This window comes from Diabrotica virgifera, chromosome 3, assembly GCF_917563875.1.
Source record: "Diabrotica virgifera virgifera chromosome 3, PGI_DIABVI_V3a".
Taxonomy (NCBI): Eukaryota; Metazoa; Arthropoda; class Insecta; order Coleoptera; family Chrysomelidae; genus Diabrotica; species Diabrotica virgifera.
This window is the reverse complement of record NC_065445.1, coordinates 53141751-53169346: the sequence shown is the minus strand read 5'-3', so window position 1 is coordinate 53169346 and position 27596 is coordinate 53141751. Positions and strand designations below refer to the sequence as shown.

The following is a 27596-nucleotide window of genomic DNA, read 5'->3' as shown; positions in this document are numbered from 1 at the left end:
TACATTATAGTTTCAGAAATAGTACGTACATGCGATATATCAATCTACACGTATTGAAAAGTTGAGTTCAAATATTTAGTTCAGGTCTTGATGTCATTTCCGGTTAAAAAGTTATCACCGGAAGTCTGTAAAAAATGACGCAATTGGTAAAATGGTAGGGGGAGATATGCCTGAGACGGCATACTTTTTTTTAATTTTTGTAATCGATAATCTATAGAGATATTCATGTAATAAAAATCAAAGTCAGTGCTAGGATCATTTACATAAATATAACAATATTTTTTAACAACCTACATATTATAGTTTTTTTCTGAAAAAATAAATTGTAAAGTATTACATGTGCCATCTCACCCACATACATGTGGGTAAGATGGCATACCCTTGAAATGAAGGCACTAATCTCGATATAAGTCACAAATATTTTTTTTACAGGCTTGGGTACACCGGCACATTCGGAATATGACCACTTGCCACAAATTTGGCATCTTAGTCAGGTTTCTCGAGAACGAGATAATGAAAAGAGACCATTACAAAAAAAAAGAATGTGTGTGTACTTTGTACGCACGCGCACGTAAGAAGTTATACTTCAATTATATAATTTCAACGAAATAAATATACTTAACAGTTACAATACAAAAAATTAACAATAATTACCAAAAATTAACCAAAACATAACAATGCCAAATATTAAAAAAAAAAAGAAAAAAGTATGAATCGTCCGGGATTTGAACTCGCAATCTCACGATTTCTCGATCGCTGGTCTAATGCTCTGCCAACCAGGCCATCAAGGCGCATGTTACTGACGTTTCAGATATACATAATTACACATCACGGTGACAAGTGAAATATAAAAATAGATGTTTTATTATTTTACGCCCAAGGAAGACAAATCCAAAGACACAAAATTATAATAAATAATACATATACTAAAAAACACTAATATATTATTTTAATGGCTTATTTGCGCTGATACATAATTTGAAAGATTAGCAACTAAACGTCATACTGTCTGTGTGCGCATGCGCGCAGATTTATAAAAAATATTACTCTCAATCGCGCCTAAAGAAGTATAACTTCAAAATGCAAGCAGCATCTTCCTCGTCACTTGTTTCAACTTCGACGGAATCAATTTTGTCGGTTCCAATTCCTCTTGAAACGACCCATAACTCTAACGATCATATAACAAAATTAATGCAGTGTAAAAACGCATAAGGGTGAGATGGCATACCTATGCCATCTTATCCACCTACTTACTATGCCATCTCAGACAACATTGCAATCATACCGTCTTTTAAATTAATTTTTATTAAGGTGATACAGTAGCGATCAACAGGTAGCCAAAACGCGTTCCAATATTTCGGCTGTAATTTTGAATATTTTTTCGAGATATTTGGTACATGTATTCGTAATATAATAAAGAATGGCGGTACAGAGCCCAATTGGAAAAATATATTAATATGTGGAAATTACTCTGTAATTAAATACAATATTAAAAAAACAAGCCTGTACCGCCATTAAGAAGAACAAAAAAATACACTTTCTTCAAATAAACTTTTTTATCCGATGCCTAGATTTTGTGTCATTTTGGAACTACTAATGAAATAAAAAATTTTAGTAGTTCCAAAATGACACAAAATCTAGGCATCGGATAAAAAAAATTATTTGAAGAAAGTGTATTTTTTTGTTCTTCTTAATGGTGGTACAAGCTCTTTTTTTAATATTGTATTTAATCACAGAGTAATTTCCACATATTAATATATTATTCAAATTGGGCTCTGTACCGCCTTTCTTTATTATATTACGAATACGTTTACCAAATATCTCGAAAAAATATTCAAAATTACAGCCGCAATCTTCGAACGCGTTTTCGCTACCTGTTGATCGCTACTGTTTCCTCTTAAGCACATTTTTAAGATATAAATCGATGCAGGAGTGATAGGCATAAGGTAAAAGAACATCACAAAATTTAAAAACTTAACTTAGCTGTAAAGACTCGCGAATTATAATGTGATACAAAAAAGCCAATATTGTCCTACTTATTAAACATTCCAAAGGCTACTGCTGTCAAAACAGAACTAACATGCATAAGTTGAGCAATGTTGACAAATTCTAATTTAAGGAACTGAAAACTGTCACACTAGGCACTAAATTTGAAATAGTTTAAGAAAAACGCGTGATATGCCATCTCAGCCAGTATGCCGTCTCAGGCACATCTCCCCTATATCAATCGACGCAAAGTTACACGAAGATTTCAAATATCGACTTGCGGTTCTAGTTCAGGTCACGTTGGGTAAAAACCTAAGACTAATGAAATCCAATTAATTGTCTTGGTCACGGGAACTTTTTCACAGAGAGAAGAGTAAGATTTACGCCACTCCAGGTGGAGACTTCCCGTGTGACTGACTGCACAAGGGAACAGGTCATGGAAGCTGGCAAAACGTTCAAAGCAGGAAAAATACCTGGACCTGATAGGATAGCGCCCGAGATAATAAAAATCATCATTGAGGGGAAGCTGCAATGGAAACAGGATTTTAAGAACAACCTGCTAAGAAGGCAAGAGAAGGAAGTATTAAAATGGCAAATCTCATACTTATCACGAAACCAAGAAAGGAATTCGAAGAATCTTGGGTGTACAGACCTATATGCCTGTTAAAATACTTTAGGCAATACTTTCGAAATTTTCGCGAATGCAAGACTTGAGAGGAATATAATGGAGAAATTTGACATAGCGCCCCTATGGATTCAGGAAAGGAAAATCTGCGGTAGACGCCATGAGCAGCATCATAAGAGGGAGATATCCATATGGAGGAGCAGATGGATGGTGACTTTCTTACTCGATATAAGGAATCCTTTTAATAGTGCTAGCTGGAGATGGTTAGTGGTTTTAAAGCAACTTGAATGGTCAAAAGTCTGCCAAAAACTGAGAGACAGCGAACCGCGGCAGACGATGTTTTTAAACAAATCATTGCAATTGATTTAGAGTTTTTTTGAGGAATTACCTCAAACTTCCACAACAACTTTTCCACTAAACCATAATATAAGTCAACGTTTCGTAAGGAAAATATTGAAAATTGAAAATAATTAGACGAAGAGTTTATACATAAATTATATACATAGACATAGGTACATATAATGTGCATCTATACTATGCTTTGTTTTTAAACCAGGAGGAGTAAACTAAAAAGAGAGATTCACACCCAAAAAAGTCACTAGAAAAATCACCAAAAAAAAAAATCTTTTTTTTTTTGATGATCATATCGGCCTTCCACGGTAATTCATAAATATTATTATACTAATATGTCGATAAAGAGTTGTACAAGAACTGTTTTTTATATTAAAGCAGTATTTATAATAACTCAGAAAACACAAAAATCGCCCATATTGCTTAACCTATGAAATGCCAATGGTGTCAAAGTTTCATAATAGTGGAGTAAACTTGCCTGAAGTTGGACCAATTACAAATAAGCATTACAGATCCGTAAATTTGAATTACCCCTCCTGGTTTAAAAACAGAGTATAGTACATAAGTAGATAATTAAAAAGTTTATTAAAAGATAGATATGAAAGAAGAGAAAGACGCAATAATTTATTAAAATAACACTTGCCTAATTATATACTTCAGATATTTTACTTAACTCTTATCAAATTTGTGTTCACAGAAAGTAGTAAACATAAATAATAAGTACAATATAGAGGTTTTAATTACTAGTTTTTTATCTAAAAAATTCTACAAATTGACGTCAGCTGTCATTAAAAAACTATGCAGCAAATTATTTATATTTCCAGTAATTCTGGCTATGTACAGGATGGTGTGTACGCCACTGTCGCTCGTCTGGAAGGGTACGTTTAATTTACATAAGAATTTATGGCTAATCATCGGAAGCTAGAATATAATAGAATAGAAATAAGTCTGGATCCCGCGTTATGAAAAAAAAATTGATTAATAGCAAGCTGAAAATTTGTTAATAGCTTAAGGGTGTCTAGTCGGACAAACTTTGATATATGGGAACACTGAAACAGGGGAAGTTTTAATTGTGGAACAGGTTAAAAATTTGGAACGGTCAGACCACGAAAACGTCACATGTATTTTGTCCGACAGAACTTCCAATTGATTTGTTACCCTTTCATTAAACTCTCATGCAAAAATCAGTCTGCTATTAATTAAGTTAAACAGAAAATAATCAATTGCAAAATTTAAATAAATTGCAAATGCATAATGCATAGTCTACCTAGCAATTAATAAGTTTAAAAGTTAAGCTGCTGCATGTGACACCCAAATATAGACAAAAAAAAATAATAAAAATACTATTTGTGCAAAGGGTATTGTAATTTCTTAGTTATTGATTAAGAAAATCTTCTACTGAATAATATGGTCTTTCAGATAGGTAGGCTTTTGTCAGTTTACGGAATTTGGGGAAAGATGCTGCAGATTTAAGTTGTAGAGGGAGATGGTTGTAATGTTTTTTGCGGAATATAATATAGGTTTCTTTACTAAGTCAGAGGACGGGGTCGGCAAATAGACGTCAAACGTAGAATTTCTCGTGAAGTAGTCATGATTAGGTCTTGGTGGAAAGACATGTAGATGTTTACGAATTAAGCAAACAGTTTCTAAGATATAAAAAGATGGAAGGGTTAAAATTCCGTGATCTTTGAAGTAACTTCTGCAATGTGTTGGTCTTCTGAGGCCAAACAGATATCTTATTGATCTTTTTTGTAATTTAAAAATAACATCGACTTGGGCAGCTGTACCAGAACCCCAAAAAGGAAGACCATAACGAAGATGTGACTCGAACAAAGAAAAATATGTCATTTTGGAAGATGCTAGATTGAGTTCATTCGAAACAGATCTTATAGCATAGCAAGCTGAAGATAGTTTCTTTCTTAACAAATCGATATGGAGGGACCATTTAAGGTTGCTGTCTAAAAAATACCAAGAACTTTTACAGAATCTACGCTACTGATCTGGCTGTTATTAAGAAATAAGTGTCGAAGAGCTCCTTTATAAGACAATGCTACTGTTTTATCTACGTTAAATGAGAGTAAATTAGAGTCAGACCAGGTTTTTATTGTAAGTAGATCAGAAGTTATAGTAGCATGAAGAGTTGCAATGTTTGAGTTGCTCCAAGTGATACTGGTATCATCAGCAAAAAGAAAGATTTTTCCATCGATTTTTAAACTAGTGATGTCATTAATAAAGATAAGGAAAAGTAGAGGATCCAATACTGAACCTTGAAGGTACCCCACATACAATTTTTTTGAGACTAGAGTCTGTATCATTTGCTCTAACCAGTTGTTTCCTATCATCCAAGTAAGATTGGAACCAATCTAAATAAATACCTCGAATTCCGTAGAAATTTAGTTTTTTTATCAAAGTGTTGTGATTTACACAATCAAAAGCTTTGGCCTAGTCACAAAAAACGGTGGCAGTGTGAAGATTATTGTTCAGTGCTTGATAAACCTCATGTAGTACAGAAAACATGGCATCAGTGGTGCATTTATTATTAAAAAGCCGAACTGATTTTGTGATAAAATGTTGTTTTTAACTATGGTTTGTTTTTAAACCAGGAGGAGTAAACTAAAAAGACAGATTCACACCCAAGAAAGTCAATAGAAAAATCACCAAATACATCTTCTTTTTTGGTTTATCATATCGGCATTCGACGGTAATCCATGCATATTATATTATACTAATACGTCGCTAAAGAGTTCTAAAAAGAACTGTTTTTTATATAAAAGCCGACTAAAAATCTAAAAATTAAAGGAATAACGCAGAAAACACAAAAAATCGCCGATATAACTTAATTAACCTATGAAATGCCTAATGTCAAAATTTCATAAATGTCATTAGTGTCAAAATTTCATAACAGTGGACTAAACTTGGCTGAGATTGGACCAATTACAAACAAGCATTACGGGGCGGTAAATTTGAATTACTCCTTTTGGTTTAAAAACAGACCATAGAAAGGACATAAGTCGGGCTTTTATGAGTCTCTCAATAATTTTGGAGAGTACCGGTAGTAGTGCAATAGGTCTATAATTGCAGGTATTAGATATTTCACCACCCTTATGAAGAGGAATAATGATGGTTGTCTTCAGGCATTCTGGAAATTTACCTTTCTCAAAAGAATCATTAATTAGTGAGATGAGGACTTCTAACACATTTTCTGGGAGATTAGAAAAAATTTTTATCGATAGACCATTAGTACTACAGGAAGATCTGCTTTTTATACTATTGATTGTTTGAATCAGTTCAGATTTATCGACTGGTTTTATAAAGAATGAATTCGAGACTTTTCTTGAATTAGGAAAGGAAATGGGATCTTGTGGCAAAATAGTCGATGTAATATTTTTCTCACATTAACAAAGTATTCATTTAGATTTTCAGGGCCTGGAAGGGAAAATGTTTGAGCAGTGTGGGTTTTTTTTCGAAGATCGTTTATTATGGACCAAGTTTCTTTTGCAACACTTTTTGAGCTTCCCAGACGGTTATGGTAGTAGTCTTTTTTTAGCTGATTTTATAAGTTTAAGATAGGTTGCCCTGTAATTAGTGATATATTCAGTGATAGAGACGTTGTTAGTAAATTTATTGATATAGAGAAGAGAACGCATATTCTTGGAAGATATTCGGATACCTTTAGTAGTCCAGGGTTTGCGACGTTTTGGCTTAATTGCAATTAAAGGAAATGCTTTATTATCTAAAAAATCACTGAAATTATTATCCACGCCCATAGCAGGAAAGCGCCACTCAGAGGTTAAGCATAAATTTTGGAAATTACGAAAGTTCCGGGTGGAGAAAATCCTGCAATGTGGATCCACAGAGTAGCACTGCAGAGTGTTTCGTCTGTTTTTGCCCTGAAAGTGGGTACTGCTACTTCCGTCATTATCGAACCGAAGATCTGCGAAATCGTCCCATTTCCATATTAAACCTCAAGGAACAGGGTCCCAATATAAACTTCGCCATGTATTCATTCTGGCATACTGAAGTAATAAATACTTATTCTAGCGATTGAACCAGCCAGTTGAGAATTATTTATTACCTATTGACCTGACTTACGCCACAGGAAGAACACGGGGCGACTATGCTCAGTGAGCTGGGTTTGTGAGTATGTGTGATACCATGCTCAAAACAGCCATTTTCCTCGGACCTATATTCGTCTTTTTCTGAAGTTCTATGTAAATTCCATTCATTGTAACCCTCTTTATACCATCCGTTTACCATGTTTGAGGTCTACTTCCTGCTTTAATACTGTCAATCACCCTTCAATCACCAATTTTCCCAATGCTTAAATACTTTCAATCACAACTTTATCTTCCCCTATGACAGAAGTATGTTCTCCTTCTCCTCCTTCTTCTTCTTCTTCTTCTTCTTTAGCCCATTTCTATCCAACTTTGGACATAGGCCTTCCCCAAATATTTCCATGTCTGTCTGTCCTTGGATGCGCTTTTCCAGTTTCTGCAGCTTTTACAATATCGTTTTTCCATCGCATCTGAGGTCTTTCTCTGCCTCTTCTTTCTGTCTACGGTCTCCAGTTTTGTATTTCAGCATTCCAGCTTTTGTCTTCCTGTCTCGCAAATCTCCACTTTAATCCTGTTATATGTTCAGTTACATTTTTTACTTTTGTTTTCTCTCTTATCCATTTGTTTGATTTTCTGTTTTGCAATTTTATTCCCAGGATGGATCTTTCCATTTTTCTCTGAGTTATTTCTATTTTGTTTATGTTGGCCTTTATTAATGTCAATGTTTCTGAGCCATACGTCAGGAGACGTATTCTCCTAGTGAAATAGAAATGTTTAAATTTCCACCACTACTCAATATTCCTGCGTACGAAACTTTGCAGTATTAGACTCACCTTTGTACCAGGACCAGGTATAACCTTGCAGTCTGGGTAAAGTGGTTTTTTTACCACATCCCTCTCATGGCCTGTTTCTGTATATCCTTTCGTCAGAAATCATCATCCATTTGGTAAGGCTCCTTTCATTTATGATATTACCATCTCCCTATCTAACCGTTACGTTGCTCAGATTTTGTTGCGCTCTATAATATTCCGTTCTTACCTCTTTCCTTATTACTATACCTAGGTAAGAGAAGTCCAGTAGGGCTTCCAAGGTTGCCGTTGGCGTGCCCCTCATTTGCTTAGTTTGAGGATGATACTTTTTGCTGCATCTTTGAGTACCTTACCACTGATGCACATTATGTAATACTTGGTTTTATGACCATGTTGTCAATTTTCATGAATTCGTCTCACTATCATTAACATGGTTACCGGTCTTTTGGTTATTTGTTCCGTTTGCTGATTCCAAGTAAGCCTGAGTCTAATGTTACCCCAAAATACCTTATTCCACTCTCCATATTTATGTGTAACATGTAGCTTTAGAGGACCCAGTCCCCCCAAATTTCTCCTTCTGGCAAAGGACCCCGCACAAACCTTATGGCAAATAGGTCCCAGTGGATTTCGTTCATACTTTGGGAAAATACTCTTTGAAGCATCCTGATAAAAAGTTCTCATGGGCACAACTCAATCGTATGAAGGATTTTCAAGATATAGAGGTCCAAACTTGGAAAATTATAAGATTTACGGGGTATTCCAATTCCGTGAGTTACTGGTTATTTGGCAACATGTAGAAGGATTTTTTCCTGGCTATCCAATGGCGACCTTTATTTTGACCTTGACCTTCAACGGACGTCATCTTCTAGAGTTTCGAGGGTTTTAGGCATTAAATTGATATAAACAGATTACTCATGGGTTTTTGGGATCGCAAAACACGAATATGCCATCAGAGTTGCCCTCCGGATGACGTGGTGGCCAGGGCCACTGCAAGGGATGTCATCTTCTAGAGTTTTGATGGTTTTCGGCACTTAATTGATGCAAATGCATTACTGGAGGGTTTTTTGAGGTCGCTAAACACGAATGTGCCATCACAATTGCCCTCCGGATGACGTGGTGGCCAGGGCCACTGCAACATCTTCTAGAGTTTCGATGGTTTTCGGCATTTAATTGATGCAAATGAATTACTGGAGGGTTTTTTGAGGTCGCTAAACATGAATATGCCACCAGAACCGACTCCCGGAGCACCTGGTTTCCAATGTCAATGAAAGGGGCTCCTGGAGTTTCGAGGGTCTTTGGTACTACATTGATGCAAACGGATTAATTATAGGTTTTTGGGGTTGCTGAACACGAATACGTGATCACGTGTGAATGTGATTCGTGGGTCAGATCTGATAGTGTATGCATGTATATCAACCCCTAAGAGTAATTCATTTGATTCCTCCGTAACTCCAGAAGATAACCTGTCTTAGGCACCAGGTGCTCCTGTGTCTGTTCTGATCACGTATTCGTGTTCAGCAACCCCAAAAATCTATAACTAATCCGTTTGCATTAATGTAGTACCAAAGACCCTCGAAACTTCAGGAGCCCCTTTCATTGACCTTGGAAATCAGGTGCCCCGGGAGTCGGTTCTGGTGGCATATTCGTGTATAGCTACCTCAAAAAACCCTCCAGTAATTCATTTGCATCAATTAAATGCCAAAAAACCATCGAAACTCTAGAAGATGTCCCTTGCGGAGGCCCTGGCCACCACGTCATGCGGAGGGCAATTCTGATGGCATATTCGTGTTTAGCGATCCCAAAAACCCATGAGTAATCTGTTTATATCAATTGAATGCCGAAAACCCCTGAAACTCTAGAAGGTGACGTCCGTTGAAGGTCAAGGTCAAAGTAAAGATCGCAATTGAATAGCCAGGAAAAAATCATAGACTACTAGTACTTTTCCTTGATCCAAACTTCTACATGTTGCCAAATAACCAGTAACTCACGGAATTGGAATACCCCGCAAATCTTATAATTTTCCGAGTTTGGGCCTCTATATCTTAAAAATCCTTCATACGATTGAGTTGTGCCCATGAGAACTTTTTATCAGGATGCTTCAAAGAGTATTTTCCCAAAGTATGAACGAAATCCACTGGGACCTATTTTCCATAAGGTTTGTGCGGGGTCCTTTCATGATTTGAACTTCTCAGGGATTGTGTTAAGTCATTTGAAGTCCATTCTGTAACTATAGCCAGAGTCTTTCTCATTATATCTCTGATTGTGCCATTAAATTTACTGTAGGCGTAGGCTAAGATGATTAGATCATCCGCATAACCCAGTTCTTGTTGCATGTCATTTTTGAGTCTAGTTATCAGTATATTCATCACTAGATTCCACCACAAGAGCGGAGATAAGACTCCTCCTGCGGACTGCTTCTGGCTATGTATGCTGAGACTGTATCGCCCAGTAATGTTGCGTATATCACACGGCTCTATAAAATGCAGTCTATCCATCTGTCGCTTACTTACTTACTGCGTGGCGTTACAACCCTTCGTGGGTTTTAGCCGACTCGATAACATGCCTCCACTGATTTCTGTCTTGAGCAACCTCCATCCAATTCTCCACGCCCATCGCGCTTAGGTCTCCTGCTATATTATCTCGCCACCGGAGTCGATGGCGTAAGCGTGGTCTCCTTCCAGTTGGGACTTCCTCCCACGCCAGTCTTACTGTTCTTTGGTCAGAATGTTTTCTGAGGTGTCCCGCCCATTGGAGTCTTCTGGACTTTATCAGTTTTATGATTTTGGCGTCTGGGTAAAGTTCTTCGAGCTCTTTGTTAGTTATTATCCTATATTGTCCTGATGCTTCATCCAGCACAGGGCCAAAGATCTTCCTTAGGTTTCTTCTTTCCCAAACAAGTAGTCTCTCTTCGTTTGCCTTTGTTATCGTCCACGTTTCGCTTCCTTACATCACAACGGGTCGTATGATTGTTTTATAGACTTGTATCTTCGTACATCTTGTTAGTTGTTTTGATTTTATAAGGTCTGTATCCTGTTGTTTATTTCTTGTGATCCGTTATTGTCTTCAGTTATTGTTGTTCCAAGATACTTGAATTCTCTAACGCGCTCAAAGTTAAAGTCATCGATGGTAATGTTCTGACCAATTCTGTCTCTGCTTTGATTATTGCGGCTCATATACATCTATTTCGTCTTGTTTTCGTTGATTTGGATTGATTGGAGCTCCATCTTCTATGCTTCCTTCTCGAACCTCACGAAAGTCTCCTTCATCCTTAATCGTGTGTTACCTATTAGATCGATATCGTATGCAAATGCCAGTAGTAAGTTTGGTCCTTCTCGATGAAATACTGTATTGGGTTTTTCGATTCTTGCACTTCTGATTATGTGATCCAGAGCTAAATTGAAGAGTTGTGGTGAAAGTACATCTCCCTGTCCATCTGTCGCTTATTTGGTCCATTTTCTTTAGACCTTTTAAGGGAACTTTATGGAGCCGTAACATTTCTGTAGTATGTTCTTTCTCCTCAAAATGATTTCTCCACGATTATCTTTCTACTCTTCTACATTCCTTATTATATGAGGCGCTCAGAACAATAGTGATCTAACCCACAAATTGAGCATTTTTAGATTAATATATCAATAAAAGCAGGAACATTAACTCTTCGGATTAACAAGGGTCTACATAACCTACCTCTAAATCTCTTTGGCAAATGGCGCTACAAAATATGTAGCGCATACCATATAGACAAGGCGGAAACGGCGGGTTCGTTGGGAAAAAGATTCCCATGAGATATTTTTGCATAATCACATTCGTGAGACATCCCAGAATAAGGTTCAAGAAGTCGCCCACGAGAAAAATGGGCCAATTTTTTTTTAACAATTTTTTTTAATCAAATTGCAAAAAATCAACATTTTGGCTCGGACTGATTTTTTTTAGGTTTTTTGGATCATTCTGGACAAAAAAGGTCTCTTATAATTTTTCTCTAAAGTTGATCTTTTTCGAGTTATAAGCAAGTTAAAATTTGAAAAACGCGAAAATGGCCATTTTTAAGGCTTAATAACTCGGTCAAAAATTATTATTTTGAAAGTCAGAAAGTGACTAAATCAAAGTTTAAAGTCGCCGTTACATGATCCTGAAGAAATCTGTCATTAATTTACTAATAAGCTGTTATTTTTAATTAATAACAATGAGTGGTTGTATCGTATTAACGCTGCTGTAAATGTGAGTGCGAGTAAGATGCACAATTGGACTGCTGGAATAGCTTCTCTCTCGCACTCAGCATTTACAGCCCCGCACACGTGCATGCGCTTATTATTATTACTTAAAAATAACAGCTTAGTAATAAAATAATGACAAAAATTTCTTCAGGATCTTGTAGGGGGGGCTTTAAACTTTGATTTAGTCATATATTGACTTTCATAATAATAACTTTTAACCGAGTTATTAAGCCTTGAAAATCGCCATTTTTCGTTTTTTTCAATTTTAAATTGCTTATAAGTCGAAAACGATCAACTTTAGAGAAAAATTATAAGAGACCTTTTTTGTCCAGAATGGTCCAAAAAATTAAAGAAAAAATTGTTCGGGCCAAAAATATTGATTCTTGCAATTTGATTAAAAAAAATTGTTAAAAAAAAATTGGCCCACTTTTCACTTGGGCGACTTCTTGAACCTTATTCTGGGATGTCTCACGAATGTGATTATGCAAAAAAATCTCATGGGAATATTTTTCCCTTCGAACCCGCCGTTTTCGCCTTGTCTAATAACCGTAATGTAAATACGAATGCAAAGATGGCATTTATCTCAAAACTTCGTTTTTAGGCCACTGTTGCCCTGAGCGCCTTTTATTTTGTCATAACTTTGCGATAATCGGCCTGATAATATTATACCTATCTATATTGTCCCTGGCTGCCGGACGTCGGCGTCGGCTCTTCTTAAACGTTTCCATATTTTCTGTTTTGTGCAGTTGTAATACAGATTCTTGTTATAATCTTTAGATCATCTGCCTATCTGGTAGGTGGTCATCTTTGGTGATTAGCCCATATTCTGATTCTACAATCATTTTACTCACATAATACGTGATCATATAATATTTTCTAATATTTCTAATATTTCGTATCTCTTCGAATATCTTCTGACATTTGAAGCATTTACATACGATCGAGATATTAAGCAATATATTGTGAAGCTATTTTCTTGTGGCATCTTAAGGGAGGAGGCGCAAAATTTCGGCTCCAATGCTTTTCAAATGCATTAATTTTTTCCGCATCCTGACAAAACTAGTAGGTATTTTTGAAAAATTTAAACGCAGAATGAAAGATTACGTTACTAATGAGGGCCGAAAGTCCCTGAAAACTTCTATAATGTTTATTATAAGTTACACGGGTGAAAAAAAGAGAAAATTTAGTGTTATTTTTAATTTCAAATATCTCATTCACCTTTTGTTTATTCTAAGGGACTCTCGGCCCTCGATAATAATGTAATCTTTCATTCTGTGTTTAAATTTTTCAAAACTATTTATTAGTTTTCTTAGGATTCGAAAAAAATGAATGCATTTAAAAAGCATTGGGGCCGAACTTTTGCCCCTACGCCCTTAAACCAGTGCTTTTCAATCTTTTTGATTTTGAGACCCCTTTATAGGTTGAAATATTCTGGCGACCCCCTGGGGTCATAGCAAGCCAAAGAAATAATTTAATTAAAAACTACATACGTTAGGTATACAAATTAAAGAACAGCCAACACTTTGCTTTGCAATTTGACGAATCTACAGGTGTTTCCGACAGTGCACAGTTTGCAGAATTTGTGCGCTTTGAAGCAGATGACAATATCATGGAAGAAATCTTATTTTGCAAAGCACTTCCTGCAAACACTGCTGGCCAGTATTTGTACGATATGTTTTTAGGAAGCACTTGCAACTACAATATTGATTGGGAAAAATATATCTCTATTTCTAGAGATGACGTTAAAGATATGAATGCCAAACATATCCTGGACACAGTGTTTTCTTCTTCGACAGGCTCTAAGATAGTACCTTCTGATATAAATAACGTGCTCAAGGAGCTAATAAAAATTGTAAATTCTATCAGAGGTAAAGTTTTGCAAACCCGGCTATTCAGAATCGTTTGTGAAGATATGGACTCGCCTTATCAAAATTTCCTTTATCACACAGAGGTCAGTTGGCTATCCAAAAGAAAGGTATTGATAAGAGCTCTGGAACTGAGAGCTGAAATTGTTAATGTTCTTACAAGGTGTAAAATCTGCTTCGGTTTTTCTGACCCTATTCATCATCATCAATGGTGCTACAGCTCTATGAACGAGCCTCGACCTTCCCAAGTCTATTACGCCAGTCAGTCCTATCCATTGCCAACCGTTGCCAGTTTGCTGCACCTATTTTTCTCCCATCCTCATTCACACCATCCTTCCATCTGAGTTTTGGGCTACCCCTATTTCTACTTCCCACAGGTTGTGACATATGGATTCTTCTAGGAGAGTTGTTCTGCTGTGATCTTGCTAGATGTCCTGCCCATCTTAGTCTTCCTATTCTTATAAGAGTTACTACGTCTTTACCACCAAATTTTTGTTTATATCTGTGGTATACCTCGTAGTTGTACCTCCTCCTCCAGACACCATTTTCACAGATACCACCGAATATTCCTCTCAGGATCCTTCGTTCAAATATAAGCAGAAGGTTTTCATCTGCCTTGGAAATGGTCCATGCCTCTGATCCATATGTCAACACTGGTTGTATAAGGGTTTTGTATATGGTTATTTTTGTTTTTGGCTTAAGTTTCTGCTTTTCATATGTCTACTCAGTCCAAAATAGCATTTGTTTGCTAGGATTATCCTTCGCTTGATTTCTTCCATCATGACGTTCTTCTTGGTCATCAGGGAGTCTAAGTATGTGCCTTATCAAAATTTCCTTTATAACACAGAGGTCAGTTGGCTATCCAAAAGAAAGGTATTGATAAGAGTTCTGGAACTGAGAGCTGAAATTGTTAATGTTCTTACAAGATGCAAAATGTGCTTACGGTTTTTCTGACCCTATTGGCTGTTGAAATTAGCATTCTGGCAGATAGTTTTAGTCACCTTAACAATTTGAACAAGAATCTTCAAGGAAGAGAAGAGAATATTTTAACAGCTAAAGATAAAGTAAAAGCATTTCACGCAAAACTCCGTTTGTGGTCAACCTCTCTGCAAAACAAAATGTTTGAGTCTTTTCCATGTGTTCAGAAGATTGATGAAGATAATGCAACAGACCAAAGTTTTGCAGTATCGGCTCACATTCCTTGCATTATACAGAGCTTGCATAATTTACAAGAGCAACTTTTGACATACTTTCCAGAGTTGCACTCTGAAGCTGACAATAGGCGTAGATGGATTCTAAACTCTTTGTTGGAAACATCAGTAGATCTGACTGATGTCAACAATAAAATTAAAGAATGTCTTCTAGATTTAGCTGCTGATGGCATGCTTAAAATATAATTTTATTCGCAAAATGTCGAAGTATTTTGGATAAAAATAAAACACCAATATACAGAGCCTGGCAAGGGAAGCTCTTAAATTATTAGTACAATTCGCAACTTCATACTTGTGTGAAATGACATTTTCTTCAATGGTAGACATTAAAACTAAAAAGAGAAATAGACTGCAATTAGAAAATGATTCGATTAGTAACCTTTCAAAGATAGTGCCACAATTTGATAAACTTTTAAAAAACAAACAAGCATATCCTTCCCACTAAAATTGTGTTTTAAGAACCTCAACTTTTTCTTTCAGTCGGCGACCCACCGAGTAAGGCTTCGCGGCCCCCCTGGGAGTCGCGACCCACAGATTGAAAAACACTGCCTTAAACAATTTACTATTTGTTGGGAATAAGCCACAATTATGTACCGGGTGTCCCAATAAGAATGGCTCTCAGCCATATCTCAGGAACCGTTTATACTACAGCTTTGGGAAAAAAATTTTTATAACAAAAGTTGCCTCGAGAAAAGCCTGGAAATTATTTTCATAATTGTAAGTCCACCGCTAGAGGGCGTAATTGAATATCAAAAATTAAAAAAACGAAATTTTACAAAATTTGCCTAATGAAACGGCACTGGAAATCTGATCATCGTATTCTTCATACAATTTTTCGTATATTTTATTTACGTTTACGTCTACCTGTGCAAGTAAGAGGTGGGGGTGAGTGGGAACCTTGTTATGAAAAAATCGCTGTAAGTCCGGTTCTGCTTAATCGATTTTTGCAAACTTGACCTTGTTGAAAACAGCTCTTTTTCGTCAATGTAATAGTTATAATTTGGAAAAAGCCTATTACGTTACATGCCGGCTAGGAGGCGCTCTTTATTTTTTTTAGAAATCTTATTTTCATTGGAAAATATTAAATACAAGTATGTATTTTTTTCCTGTATTATAAAATTAGACTAAATTAGAAACAGAATACTGAAAACCGCATGTCGATACTTTTTTTCTATCTCGAGATATCTTAAGGAACGTGTAAATTTTTAACATAACTGTTGCTGTCATATAAGTGGAAATATATAGAAGCAAGTAGTGTGCTATGGAAAAAACAAAGGAACATTCTCCAGATGTCACCGTATATAATGAATCAAAACAACAATAACACTATAAAATATAACAAAAAATGAGTGTGTGTACTTTGTACGCGCGTAAGAAGTTATACTTCTATTATTATGATTTTGACGAAATAAATATATTTTAAACAGTTTAATTTTATTTTTATTTAAATATTACACTAATTTTAATACTTTTAATAATACCAATACTTAGAAACAGCGTTAATATGTAAATTTTTATGAATTGTTGCCTCCGCGCATTTGCTTTTCTTTCGATGAATCGTGAAGATGTAAAAACGTCAGATTTTCTACACAAATTTTTAATTTTTATTTCATTATTTTTTAATACTAATTATCCTATTCCTATACTAAGATAAATACATACCTACTATATCCTATCCTAAAATAAATACATAACTGTTATTGTCACTGGTAAACTAAGTTAAGGAAAATCCACTCTTGAAAGAGTAAGCATCGAACATAATGGGCAGCAATTTGAACATTTAGGTCGTCACTAAGTAGTTGTCTTTATTGTTAACAGAGAAAAAAGTGGGTTTATAGTTGTACTGACTTTTTAAATTAAATAGTTTTTATACATATTTTTGGACTTATTAATATAGAAAAATAGAATTTGTGTATTCTTTGTACGCACGTTAGAAGTTACACTTCTATTAAAATTGGGTAGAAAATCTGACGTTTTTTAGATTTTCTACGATTCTATGTATTAACGTTATTTTTAATTTTTGGTAATATTTTAAGTATTAAAATTAATTTAAAATTTAAATTAAAATACAATTAAACTGAAAATTAAACTAAAATAAATTTATTATCTACGGTGACAACTAGAAAATGTTTCTTTGTTTTTTTCCATAGCACACTGCTTGCTTCTATATATTTCGTCTTATAAGACAGCAACATTTATGTTTAAAATTTACACGTTTCTTAAGATATCTCGAGATAAAAAAAAGGTATCGAGATGCGGTTTTCGGTATTTTGTTGCTAATTTGGTCTAATTTTGTAATACAGGAAAAAATACATACTTGCGTTTAATATTTTCCAAAGAAAACTAGATTTCTAAAAAAAAAAATAAATAGCGCCTCCTAGCCGGCATATTACGTAATAGGCTGTTTCCAAATTATAACTATTACATTGACGAAAAAGAGCTGTTTTCAACAAGACCAAGTTTGCAAAAATCGATTAAGCAGAACCGGACTTACAGCGATTTTTTCATAACAATGTTCGCACTCACCTCCACCTCTTATTTGCACAGGTAGACTTAAACTTGTGAAATAAAATATGCGCAGAATTTTATGAGGAATACGATGATCGGATTTCCAGTGCCCTTTCATTAGGTAAATTTTGTAAAATTTCGATTTTTTAATTTTTGATATTCAATTACGCCCTCTAGCGGTGGACTAACAATTATGAAAATAATTTCCAGGCTTTTCTCGAGGCAACTTTTGTTATAAATTTTTTTTCCCAAAGTTGTACTATAAACGGTTCCTGAGATATGACCGAGAGCCATTCTTATTGGGACACCCGGTACTTTAAAATTAAGTTCATTTGACGTTTCGACTTCTACTTCGGATTTTGAGAAAGATTTCCGAAGTTGAAATCGAAACGTCAAATAATCTTATTTTAAAATAAAATTCTGGCTTATTCCTAACAAAAGTGGTAAATTTCATTAACCAATATTTTGTGCTTCTCTTATCTTTGTTCCATTCTACTTATTCTTCTTCTTCTTCTACGGCACTACAGCCCAAATTGAGCCTTGGCCTCCTTTATTTTTTGCCTCCACCCTTGCTTGTCTGTGGCTGCTCTTCTCCATACATGGACTCCTAAAAGGGCTTGTGCGTTGCTGTTTACTGTGTCTTCCCAGCGCTTTCTTGACTTTCTAACTGGTCTCTTTCCCTGCATTCTAGCATTAAGTACTCTTTTTGGTAACCTATCATCTCCCATTCTTATCACTTGTCCGGCCCATTGCAATCTTTGTATTCTAATGAAGTCTGACAGGGGTGCTTCCTTATAAAGTTGATAAAGTTCGTTGTTGTACCGACTTCTGAAGATTCCGTTTTCCCTCACAGGTCCTAGTATTCTCATTCTCCTCAGTACTTTTCTTTCGAATGTGTCGAGTTTGTTTTTGGATGTTTCTTTCAGGAACCAGGCTTCACTGCCATAGCAAGTTATTGGTCGAATTAAAGTTTTATAGATTCTCATCTTTGTTTTTCGGTGGACACTTCTAGTCTTCTACTTAGTATTCTACTTATTGGATTATTCTAATTGAATGTGTAAATTATGAAACAATTATTTTTTAAACGTTTAAAACAAAATATTATTCCGATACACTTGGAATAAATTATTGTCGTCATTGGAAAAATATGGTATTTAACATATTTATGTTTGAAGTAAAAACAAATGTCCAAATTCCGTAAATTCTTTGAATTGAAACGAAGGTATAAATAAACCCTAGAAATGTTTTATTGCAAATCGACACTATGAAACTCTTTATCGCGACGCTGATAATTTGTTTCGGTATATCGTTGGTTCTATCCACTTCCGAGAACCAGAGTGAGTACATTTTAGTTTTCAACATAATTATATTGAAATATAAGTACCCTTTTTTTGGTGTCGCATATATTGCTAAAATGAACAATACGCTTATACTGCATTTATTATATCTATATAAACTAGCACTAACAGCCTTAGAGGCCAATGGCTTGAAAAGTTCGTTCTTTCTTCATTTTCGCTTTTATTTCTGTACTGAGATCTTCTCTGGCTTGATATGTGATTTTTCTCTATTCCTTCCTGTTATTCATTTTTTTTTCTGGCCTTCTAGCTATAATAATTCTTTCCATATCATTTTCGACCTCTTGCTTCCATCTATTTTTCGGATTTTCTTTTGTTTTTTTTAAGTTATACTCTATAGTGTAGATTAGTACCCTTTTTGGAGTCGTCGTGTTCGGTATTTTTTCTAGGTGACCTCGCCATCTAAGTCTTTGTGCCTTTATCACTCTTATTAAATTAGGTTGGTTGGATAATTTTTTAACTCATCCTTTGATCTACTTATCCATAAACTGTCCTCTATTATTCCTCCATATATCTTCCTCAGGATTTTCCTTTCCCAGATCTCCAATAAATTTTGATAATTGTCATTGTCCATGTCTCACTTCAGTATGTTACTATTGGTTGTATAGTTTGTTTTGTATAATTGTATTTTTGCCTTTCTTGATAAAAACTTACTTCTCAACATTCCATTAACGCATGTACACTTATATTGCCTGCCATTATTCTTCCTTGCATTTCTTCTTTAATGTTCGGTTTACGTGATATTATTGCTCCTAGGTATGTAAATCTTTCTACCATTTCGAACTCGTATGATTTTCCTTCTTCTACTTCTACTTTAAACTTTTCTTCATTTCTGAACTGACCATTTGCCCATTCCATACAATTAGGTTTTAGTTTCATTTATGTAGGTACTACTGCCAGCAACACATTGTGTCTTATCTTGGCATCCCCAAATGCCAAAACTTGGTGTCTATTTGATATAGGAGTCCTTCTCTATTGATTTTCGCTTCTCGCAATATTTTTCTAGGTAAAGTTGAAGGGTAATGATGACAAAGGATCGCCCTGACTTATTCCTTCGTTTACTATAAATGTTTGCGATTATTGATTGTTTATTTTTACTCTGTTTTCTGTATTCTCTAAAGTAAGATGTATCATGTTACGTAACTTTCTGATAACTACCAATTCCTCAAGCGCCTCTTGAAATTTCTTTCTGTACTATACTGTATTTACTATATTTATTTCAGTGAGCACGTAAAGGTTGGAATAAATTCATTTTTTCGAGAATGGACGATTTTGGAAAAAAATCCCGAAACAAGTCAATTTTTATTTTTAAATTGCGACTTTTTGGCATATATATCATACTAGTGACGTCACCCATCTGGGCGTGATGACGTCATCTATAATTTTTTTAAATGAGAATAGGGGTTGTGTAATAGCTCATTTGAAAGGTAATTCAATTCTCTATTCAGTAATATAAACATTAACATAATTATTTATACAGGGCGTCCAAAAAAATTTTTTAAATTAAATTTATTTGCATAAAAAGAAGAATCTGTGTAATTTATTTAACTCAAAAATACATTTTACTGCTATCAGAAAACAGGAAATAATGTCTATTTGACAAATAAATATTGTGTTTTTGCTTAAATTCAATATTAAAGCAGCCACTCACCTTCCTCTTGACAGTTTGAACATTGAATTTAAGCGAAAAGCAATAAATATTTTTCAAATAAACATCGTTTTCTGTTTTCTGAGAGCAGTAAAATGTATTTTGAATTAAATAAATTACATGCATTCTTCTTTTTTGTCAATAAATATAATTCAAAAAAAAATTTTTTTTGGACACCCTGTATAAAGAATGATGTTAATCTTTATATTACTGAATATAGAATTGAATTACCTTTCAAATGAGCTATCACACGACCCCCATTATCATTTAAAAAATCATCGATGACGTCATCACGCCCAGATGGGTGACGTCACTAGTATGATATATATGCCAAAAAGTCGTAATTTAAAAATAAAAATTGACCTGTTTCGGGATTTTTTTCCAAAATCGTCCATTCTCGAGAAAATGAATTTATTACAACCTTTACGTGCTCACTGTTATACCGTGTTATTCGTAATCATTATCATAACATCATCCAGCGCATTGCGCCTACTGTTGAAAGGAAGTTGCCATCAAATGGAGCCATTCATTTCTGAGCTCCTTCTTCGTTCTTCTTAATAGGCAAATTGCCTGTTCAATTTTCGGTATCTTCTAATAGGTAAACGTGAAATACATATAATTTTCCGCGTCACTAATAGTCCTGTCACCAGGGGGTACAGCGGCCTCCTTTATTCAGATGGACTTACCCAAGTTTTTTTATGTATTTTGACCCGTAGAACACGAATTTTTTGGGTAACAGTTGATCCGGATGTCGATAAGATTGTTATAAACAAAGAACTTGAGGAATTACATAACAGCGATTTCTCACAAAACAAAACATTTTTATGTATTTTTTTGATCATTCTAATCAAAAAATGTTCTGACAAGTTTTTTCCTGGGATGCATAGTTTTAAAGATAAACGCCCAAGGGCGTGTTATTGAAAAATAACGCCCTAGGGCCTATTAAATTTAAATAACGAGTTAAATACTGTCAAGTTGACAAATAAAACTCTAAGTAAAACTATGGTTATCACAATAATTACGTTACGACTATTACGTTACTACTACTTATTTGAAAACTAATTAATTCATTCAAAATTCATTAAAATTTTTTGCATATAAAGAATTATTTAGTCGGATATTAAACGTTGAAGGCACCACGGGTATTATAATAATAACGCTTTCGGTCAACGTATATACCTCGGGCCGAAGGCACTCGGTCTATACACCATTGACTCAAGCGTTATTATCCTTATAATACCCTTGGTACCTTAATAACTATTTTACTTATATTAAATGTTAACTATACTATTTGTAATTTATAATATACAAAAAGAGATGAAACTAGTGGAGGTGGAAATGATCGCTATAAACGTATACATTATTAACATATTACATAGTTTATCCCACCTTTAGACGTCTGTGACAGGAGTATTTTATAAAATTCTACTGTCACAGTGACAGTTTTCATACTCCTCCGATACGTCTAAAGGTGGGAAACTATGTAATGTAATGTTAATTTATACTTTTATAACAATCATTTCCATCTCCACTAGTTTCATCTCTTTTTGTTTCGCAATGTATTATGTTTTCCATCTTTTGCGCTATTTTGCTGGTTATTAGTGCGCTCATCACTGTGTATTACCATTAGTGCGGCAGATTCGTGCAAATATTATAAGAATTGTGCATTTAATGATAGAAGCATATAATTTGGACCACGTATACTACACATACCAAGGTTCAAAATTAGATATGAGGCCATCTCAGATTTTGCCTTTTCCAAAAATGGCGAGCATTCAAAATGGCGACTATACATATGTGACTAATAGCATGATAACTTTTGAATGAAAAGTCCGATTTCAACCAAATTTGGTATATAGGTTCTTTTTTGATGTATAAGATCGAACTCTTGAACCGGAAGAATCGGTTTACCAGAAGTTGTGTTTTCCTGTTTTTTTTTTGTAAAAATATGTTGTGTATTTTTTCAATTCCCCTCTATATATTAATTTTTCAAAAAGGTAATACCGCCGTTGAAAAGAGCGTAAAAATATTTTTTAGGAAATATTTTGAACTCTTTAGTTATATTAATTACCATTTAATAAATGCATAACGTATCTTCACATGTAGGTACCTATGTGCGGTAGATTCGTGAAAATAATAATATAAGAATTATTGTGCATTTAATGGTAGAAGCATATAATTTGGACCACACCTACTACACATACAAAGATTCAAATTTAGATACGAGACCGTCTCAGATTTTGTCTTTTACAAAAATGGCGGGCATTCAAATTGAATCTGCCGCCCATAGGTACATGTGAACATACATTATGCATTTATTAAATGGTAATTAACATAACTAAAAAGTTCAAAACATTTCCTAAAAATATTTTTACACTCTTTTCAATTGCGGTATTACCTTTTGAAAAATTTATATACACAGGGTGAAAGAATTGAAAAAGAAACAACATATTTTTACATAAAAATACAGTAAAAACACAACTTCTGGTAAATCGATTCTTCCGGTTCAAGACCTCGATCTTACTCATCAAAAAAAGAACATATATACCAAATTTGGTTGAAATCTGACGTCTCGTTCAAAAGTTATCGTGTTATTAGTCACATATGTATAGTCAACATTTTGAATGCCCGCCAGTTTTGTATAAGGAACAACAAAAACTGAGATGGCCTTATATCTAAATTTGAACCTTTATATATATAGTATATAAAGGTTCAAATTATATGCCTCTACCATTAAATGCACAATAATTCTTATAATATTTGCACGAATCTACCGCACGTAGGTACATGTGAAGATACGTTATGCATTTATTAAATTGTAATTAACATAAATAAAAAGTTACAATTATTTCCTAAAAAATATTTTTACGCTCTTTTCAATGGCGGTATTAACTTTTTGAAAAATTAATACATACAGGGTGAAAAAATTGAAAAAAAAAATATTTTTACATAAAAACCAGAAAAAACACAACTTCTGGTAAACCGTTTCTTCCGGTTCAAGACCTGGATCTTATACATCAAAAAAAGAACTTATATACCAAATTTGGTTGAAATCTGACGTCTCGTTCAAAAGTTATCGTGCTATTAGTCACATATGTATAGTCGCCATTTTTAATTCCCGCCATTTTTGTAAAAGGCAAAATCTGAGATGGCTTCATATCTAAATTTGAACTTTATATGTGGACCGCATTATGTAATAACGGATTAACCGCCAAAAGTCCAAAATCGAGATATTAGTGCCATCTTGCAGCTAGGGTGCAAATCTATGTATAAAAATATGTTTTTTGTAAAAAAATTAAAAAAAAAGCTGTTTTTAAATGCCTGTATTAAGCGACATTTTTTATTTTATTAAAAAAAATCTCGCACTAGGATTTGTAATATCGAACTAAACGCCAATAATGGTACATAATCCACTGTCATAAACAAAAATCTTTGTAAGTGTAATAACGAATCAAGCGCCACGAATAGTCGGTTAATTCTTTATTATACCTCGTCCAATTTACTTACCGTTGCACGTCATTCGCGCCATAGCCTGTGACACGATACCAACACGAAATATCTAGGCGGTAGGTGTGTTCCCCTTTAGAATCATTTTGATTCTAAAAAAGAACACACCCACCGCCTAAATATTTCGTGTTGGTATCGTGTCACAGGCTATGGCGTGGATGACGTGCAACGGTAAGTAAATTGGACGAGGTATACAAAACATAACATATTTACTAACGTTTAAGATATCCAATTAAAAGACATCCTTTGTCAGGTAACATCAGATTAAGCGCCAAATATGTCTCTTAATCCGGTATTCGGATCTTAACTAATGCATATCTTAAAAAATCATTAACGAATTAAGCGACATTTGATCGAATAACTTTTAAAATATAAATTATTTTTAAAAAATTTTAAACACATGTAAAAGTCTATTTACATTTGCATTAATATATTAAATATGAAACATGTCAGTACTATATTTTAGAAATAGTACCAAAAACAAATTTAAAATCTTTAAACCGATTTATCTCAAAACTACATTTTGGCGCTTAATCCGCTATTACATAACGCGGTCCATGTGTAGTATATGTTAAATGCATAATTGTTTCACATATCGGCTGCACTACATGTAAACTGTAACTCGTGATAATGACCATAGGTGTCATATGCACGTTAATTTAAAACCATTAAATGCACAATAATTCTTATAATATTTGCACGAATCTACCGCACGTAGTTACATGTAAAGATACGTTATGCATTTATTAAATGGTAATTAACGTAACTAAAAAGTTCCAAATATTTCCTAAAAAATATTTTTACGCTCTTTTCAATGGCGGTATTAACTTTTTGAAAAATTAATACATACAGGGTGAAAAGATTGAAAAAAAACAACGTATTTTTACATAAAAACCAGGAAAAACACAACTTCTGGTAAACCGATTCTTCCGGTTCAATACTTGGATCTTATACATAAAAAAAACTTATATACCAAATTTGGTTGAAATCTGACGTCTCGTTCAAAAGTTATCGTGCTATTAGTCACATATGTATAGTCGCCATTTTTAATGCCCGCCATTTTTGTAAAAGGCAAAATCTGAGATGGCTTCATATCTAAATTTGAACTTTATATGTGTAGTATATGTTAAATGCACAATTGTTTCACATATCGGCTGCACTACGTGTAAACTGTAACTCGTGATAATGACCATAGGTGTCATATGCACGTTAATTTAAAACCATTAAATGAACAATAATTCTTATAATATTTGCACGAATCTACCGCACGTAGTTACATGTAAAGATACGTTATGCATTTATTAAATGGTAATTAACGTAACTAAAAAGTTACAAATATTTCCTAAAAAATATTTTTACGCTCTTTTCAATGGCGGTATTAACTTTTTGAAAAATTAATACATACAGGGTGAAAAGATTGAAAAAAAAAACAACATATTTTTACATAAAAACCAGGAAAAACACAACTTCTGGTAAACCGATTCTTCCGGTTCAAGACCTGGATCTTATATATAAAAAAAAACTTATATACCAAATTTGGTTGAAATCTGACGTCTCGTTCAAAAGTTATCGTGCTATTAGTCACATATGTATACGCTGTGAGCTCGTACGTAGAGGGGATATTTACAAATTCGCGAGCGCCAGTAGTGGCAAGTCTGTAAACGTTTACCGGAAATTTGACATAAATGTCAAAGTGATTAATTTAAAATTAAAATTAAAAACATTAATTATAAAAAATATTAGTTGGTCAAAGCTGTGGTATATATTTTTACCTTAAATATACTTACGTTTTAAATACTGAATTTAAGTTTTTTTAATGTGCCGTAATATGTAATTATGATTTAATCTAAAAATCTTAGCGCCATCTACACGATAATTGTGAAAGTATCTGAAGTAAGAAATTCATATTTTATCAATAGAACGTCAAAATAATTAGCAAAATCTTAAAAAAATCGATTACAATTTAATTACTTTTTTGCGTTGTAAATGTTAAGCGATAACAATTAAATAATAAATTTAAAAATTACCGGTGAAAGTTGAATTAGTAATCCGCTAGGAGCGCCACCAGCGAAGCTCAGAGCGTATAGTCGCCATTTTGAATGCCCGCCATTTTTGTAAAAGGCAAAATCTGAGATGGCCTCATATCTAAATTTGAACCTTTATATGTGTAGTATATTTACGTTAAATGCACAATTGTTTCACATATCGGCTGCACTACATGTAAACTGTAACTCATGCTAATGACCATAGGTGTCATAATAATAATAATATGTAAGCACTACGAGCCTAGTAGGCCCATGGCTTGATGTACTATTCTTTTCCACTCTCTTTTGTCAGTCGCTTTTCTTTCCCAGTTCCTTACGTTAATTCTTCTCATATCTTCTCTAACTCCATTCCTTACTTGTTTTTCTTATTGTCAGTATTGTTTTTAACCCCGAATATCACTTTTTCGCAGTGGATTTACACTTATTTTATTGTTCTTCACTTTATAATCACCTGGTACTGTCAGTTAACATTCAATTTTTTAATTTTCGCAACAATTCTCGAAATTTTCGGGTTTATCGTTGGCGAAAAATCAAACACTTTAACACTTTCAGTGCCCCGTTGCCCTTATAGGTGTCATATGCACGTTAATTTAAATAAAAAAAAATGACATTTTATTGTGAAACTATTTTAAAAGAAAAATATTAAATATATTTCAGACGACAAACAACAGCATATTAAAGAAAAATCCCACGTACACCATGAAAAGGGAAAAAATCACCACCTCCACGAGAAACACCATCATCTAAGACATCATAACCATCATCTACACGAAAAAACTCACCACAAATCTTTCAACAGTAGAGGCCATTCTTCAGAACACCATCATCATCAAACTGCTGCCAGAAGTCATTATCACCATGGGCACTCTCTTTCTCATGCTTATCGATCGCAACCGAACAACCAATGCTCCTGGGTTTGTAATGGAACACGTAAGTTGTATTTCTAATCATAATTATTATTATCAATAAATTTATCTAACTGATTTTCTATTGTAATCTTTTTTGTATGCAAAATTTTTTGTATGAGATCTATTGTCACGTACTTTACGGCTCGTAAAAATATTCAGATAGATTTTATTATATTCGCTCAATTTGCTTATTAGGGGAGTGCAATTAGAACTAAAATATGCATTGTTTCGGAAAAATTCAAACAAGCTTATATTTTTCTAAAACTTTTTTTGTTAGTTTATATACATGTTAAAGTAAAAAGTTCTACTCGCGGGTATGGCCGCTAATTGTTTATTAATTGTTTACACAATAACAACTGTTTTGTATTAATAATTTTAAAAATATCGTTAAATTCATCATTTTACTTTGATCAAATATGTTTCTATTTTGTTTTTGATTATACTGAATCCGAATATGGCATTGCAATTTGAAAATTCTTATACATAAGCTCTTACACAGTATTTCTGCGTAG

At 34.1% G+C, this 27596-nt stretch overlaps 1 protein-coding gene across 4 annotated transcripts in view; it reads left to right on the top strand.

The window, feature by feature from the left end:
* Positions 1 to 18818: 18818 nt before the first annotated feature.
* The window catches only part of LOC114349091 (uncharacterized), a 42267-nt gene continuing 33489 nt past the window's right edge, over positions 18819 to 27596 (top strand). For 3 of the 4 annotated variants that reach the window (XM_050646458.1, XM_050646457.1, XM_028299514.2), the window contains exons 1-2: positions 18871 to 18958; positions 26834 to 27106. In XM_050646458.1, the coding sequence (XP_050502415.1) occupies positions 18886 to 18958; positions 26834 to 27106 (346 nt within the window). In that variant the 5' untranslated portion in view covers positions 18871 to 18885. Of the gene's footprint in view, positions 18959 to 26833; positions 27107 to 27596 lie in introns of all 4 variants that reach the window. The other variant, XM_028299501.2, reaches the window with a different exon arrangement.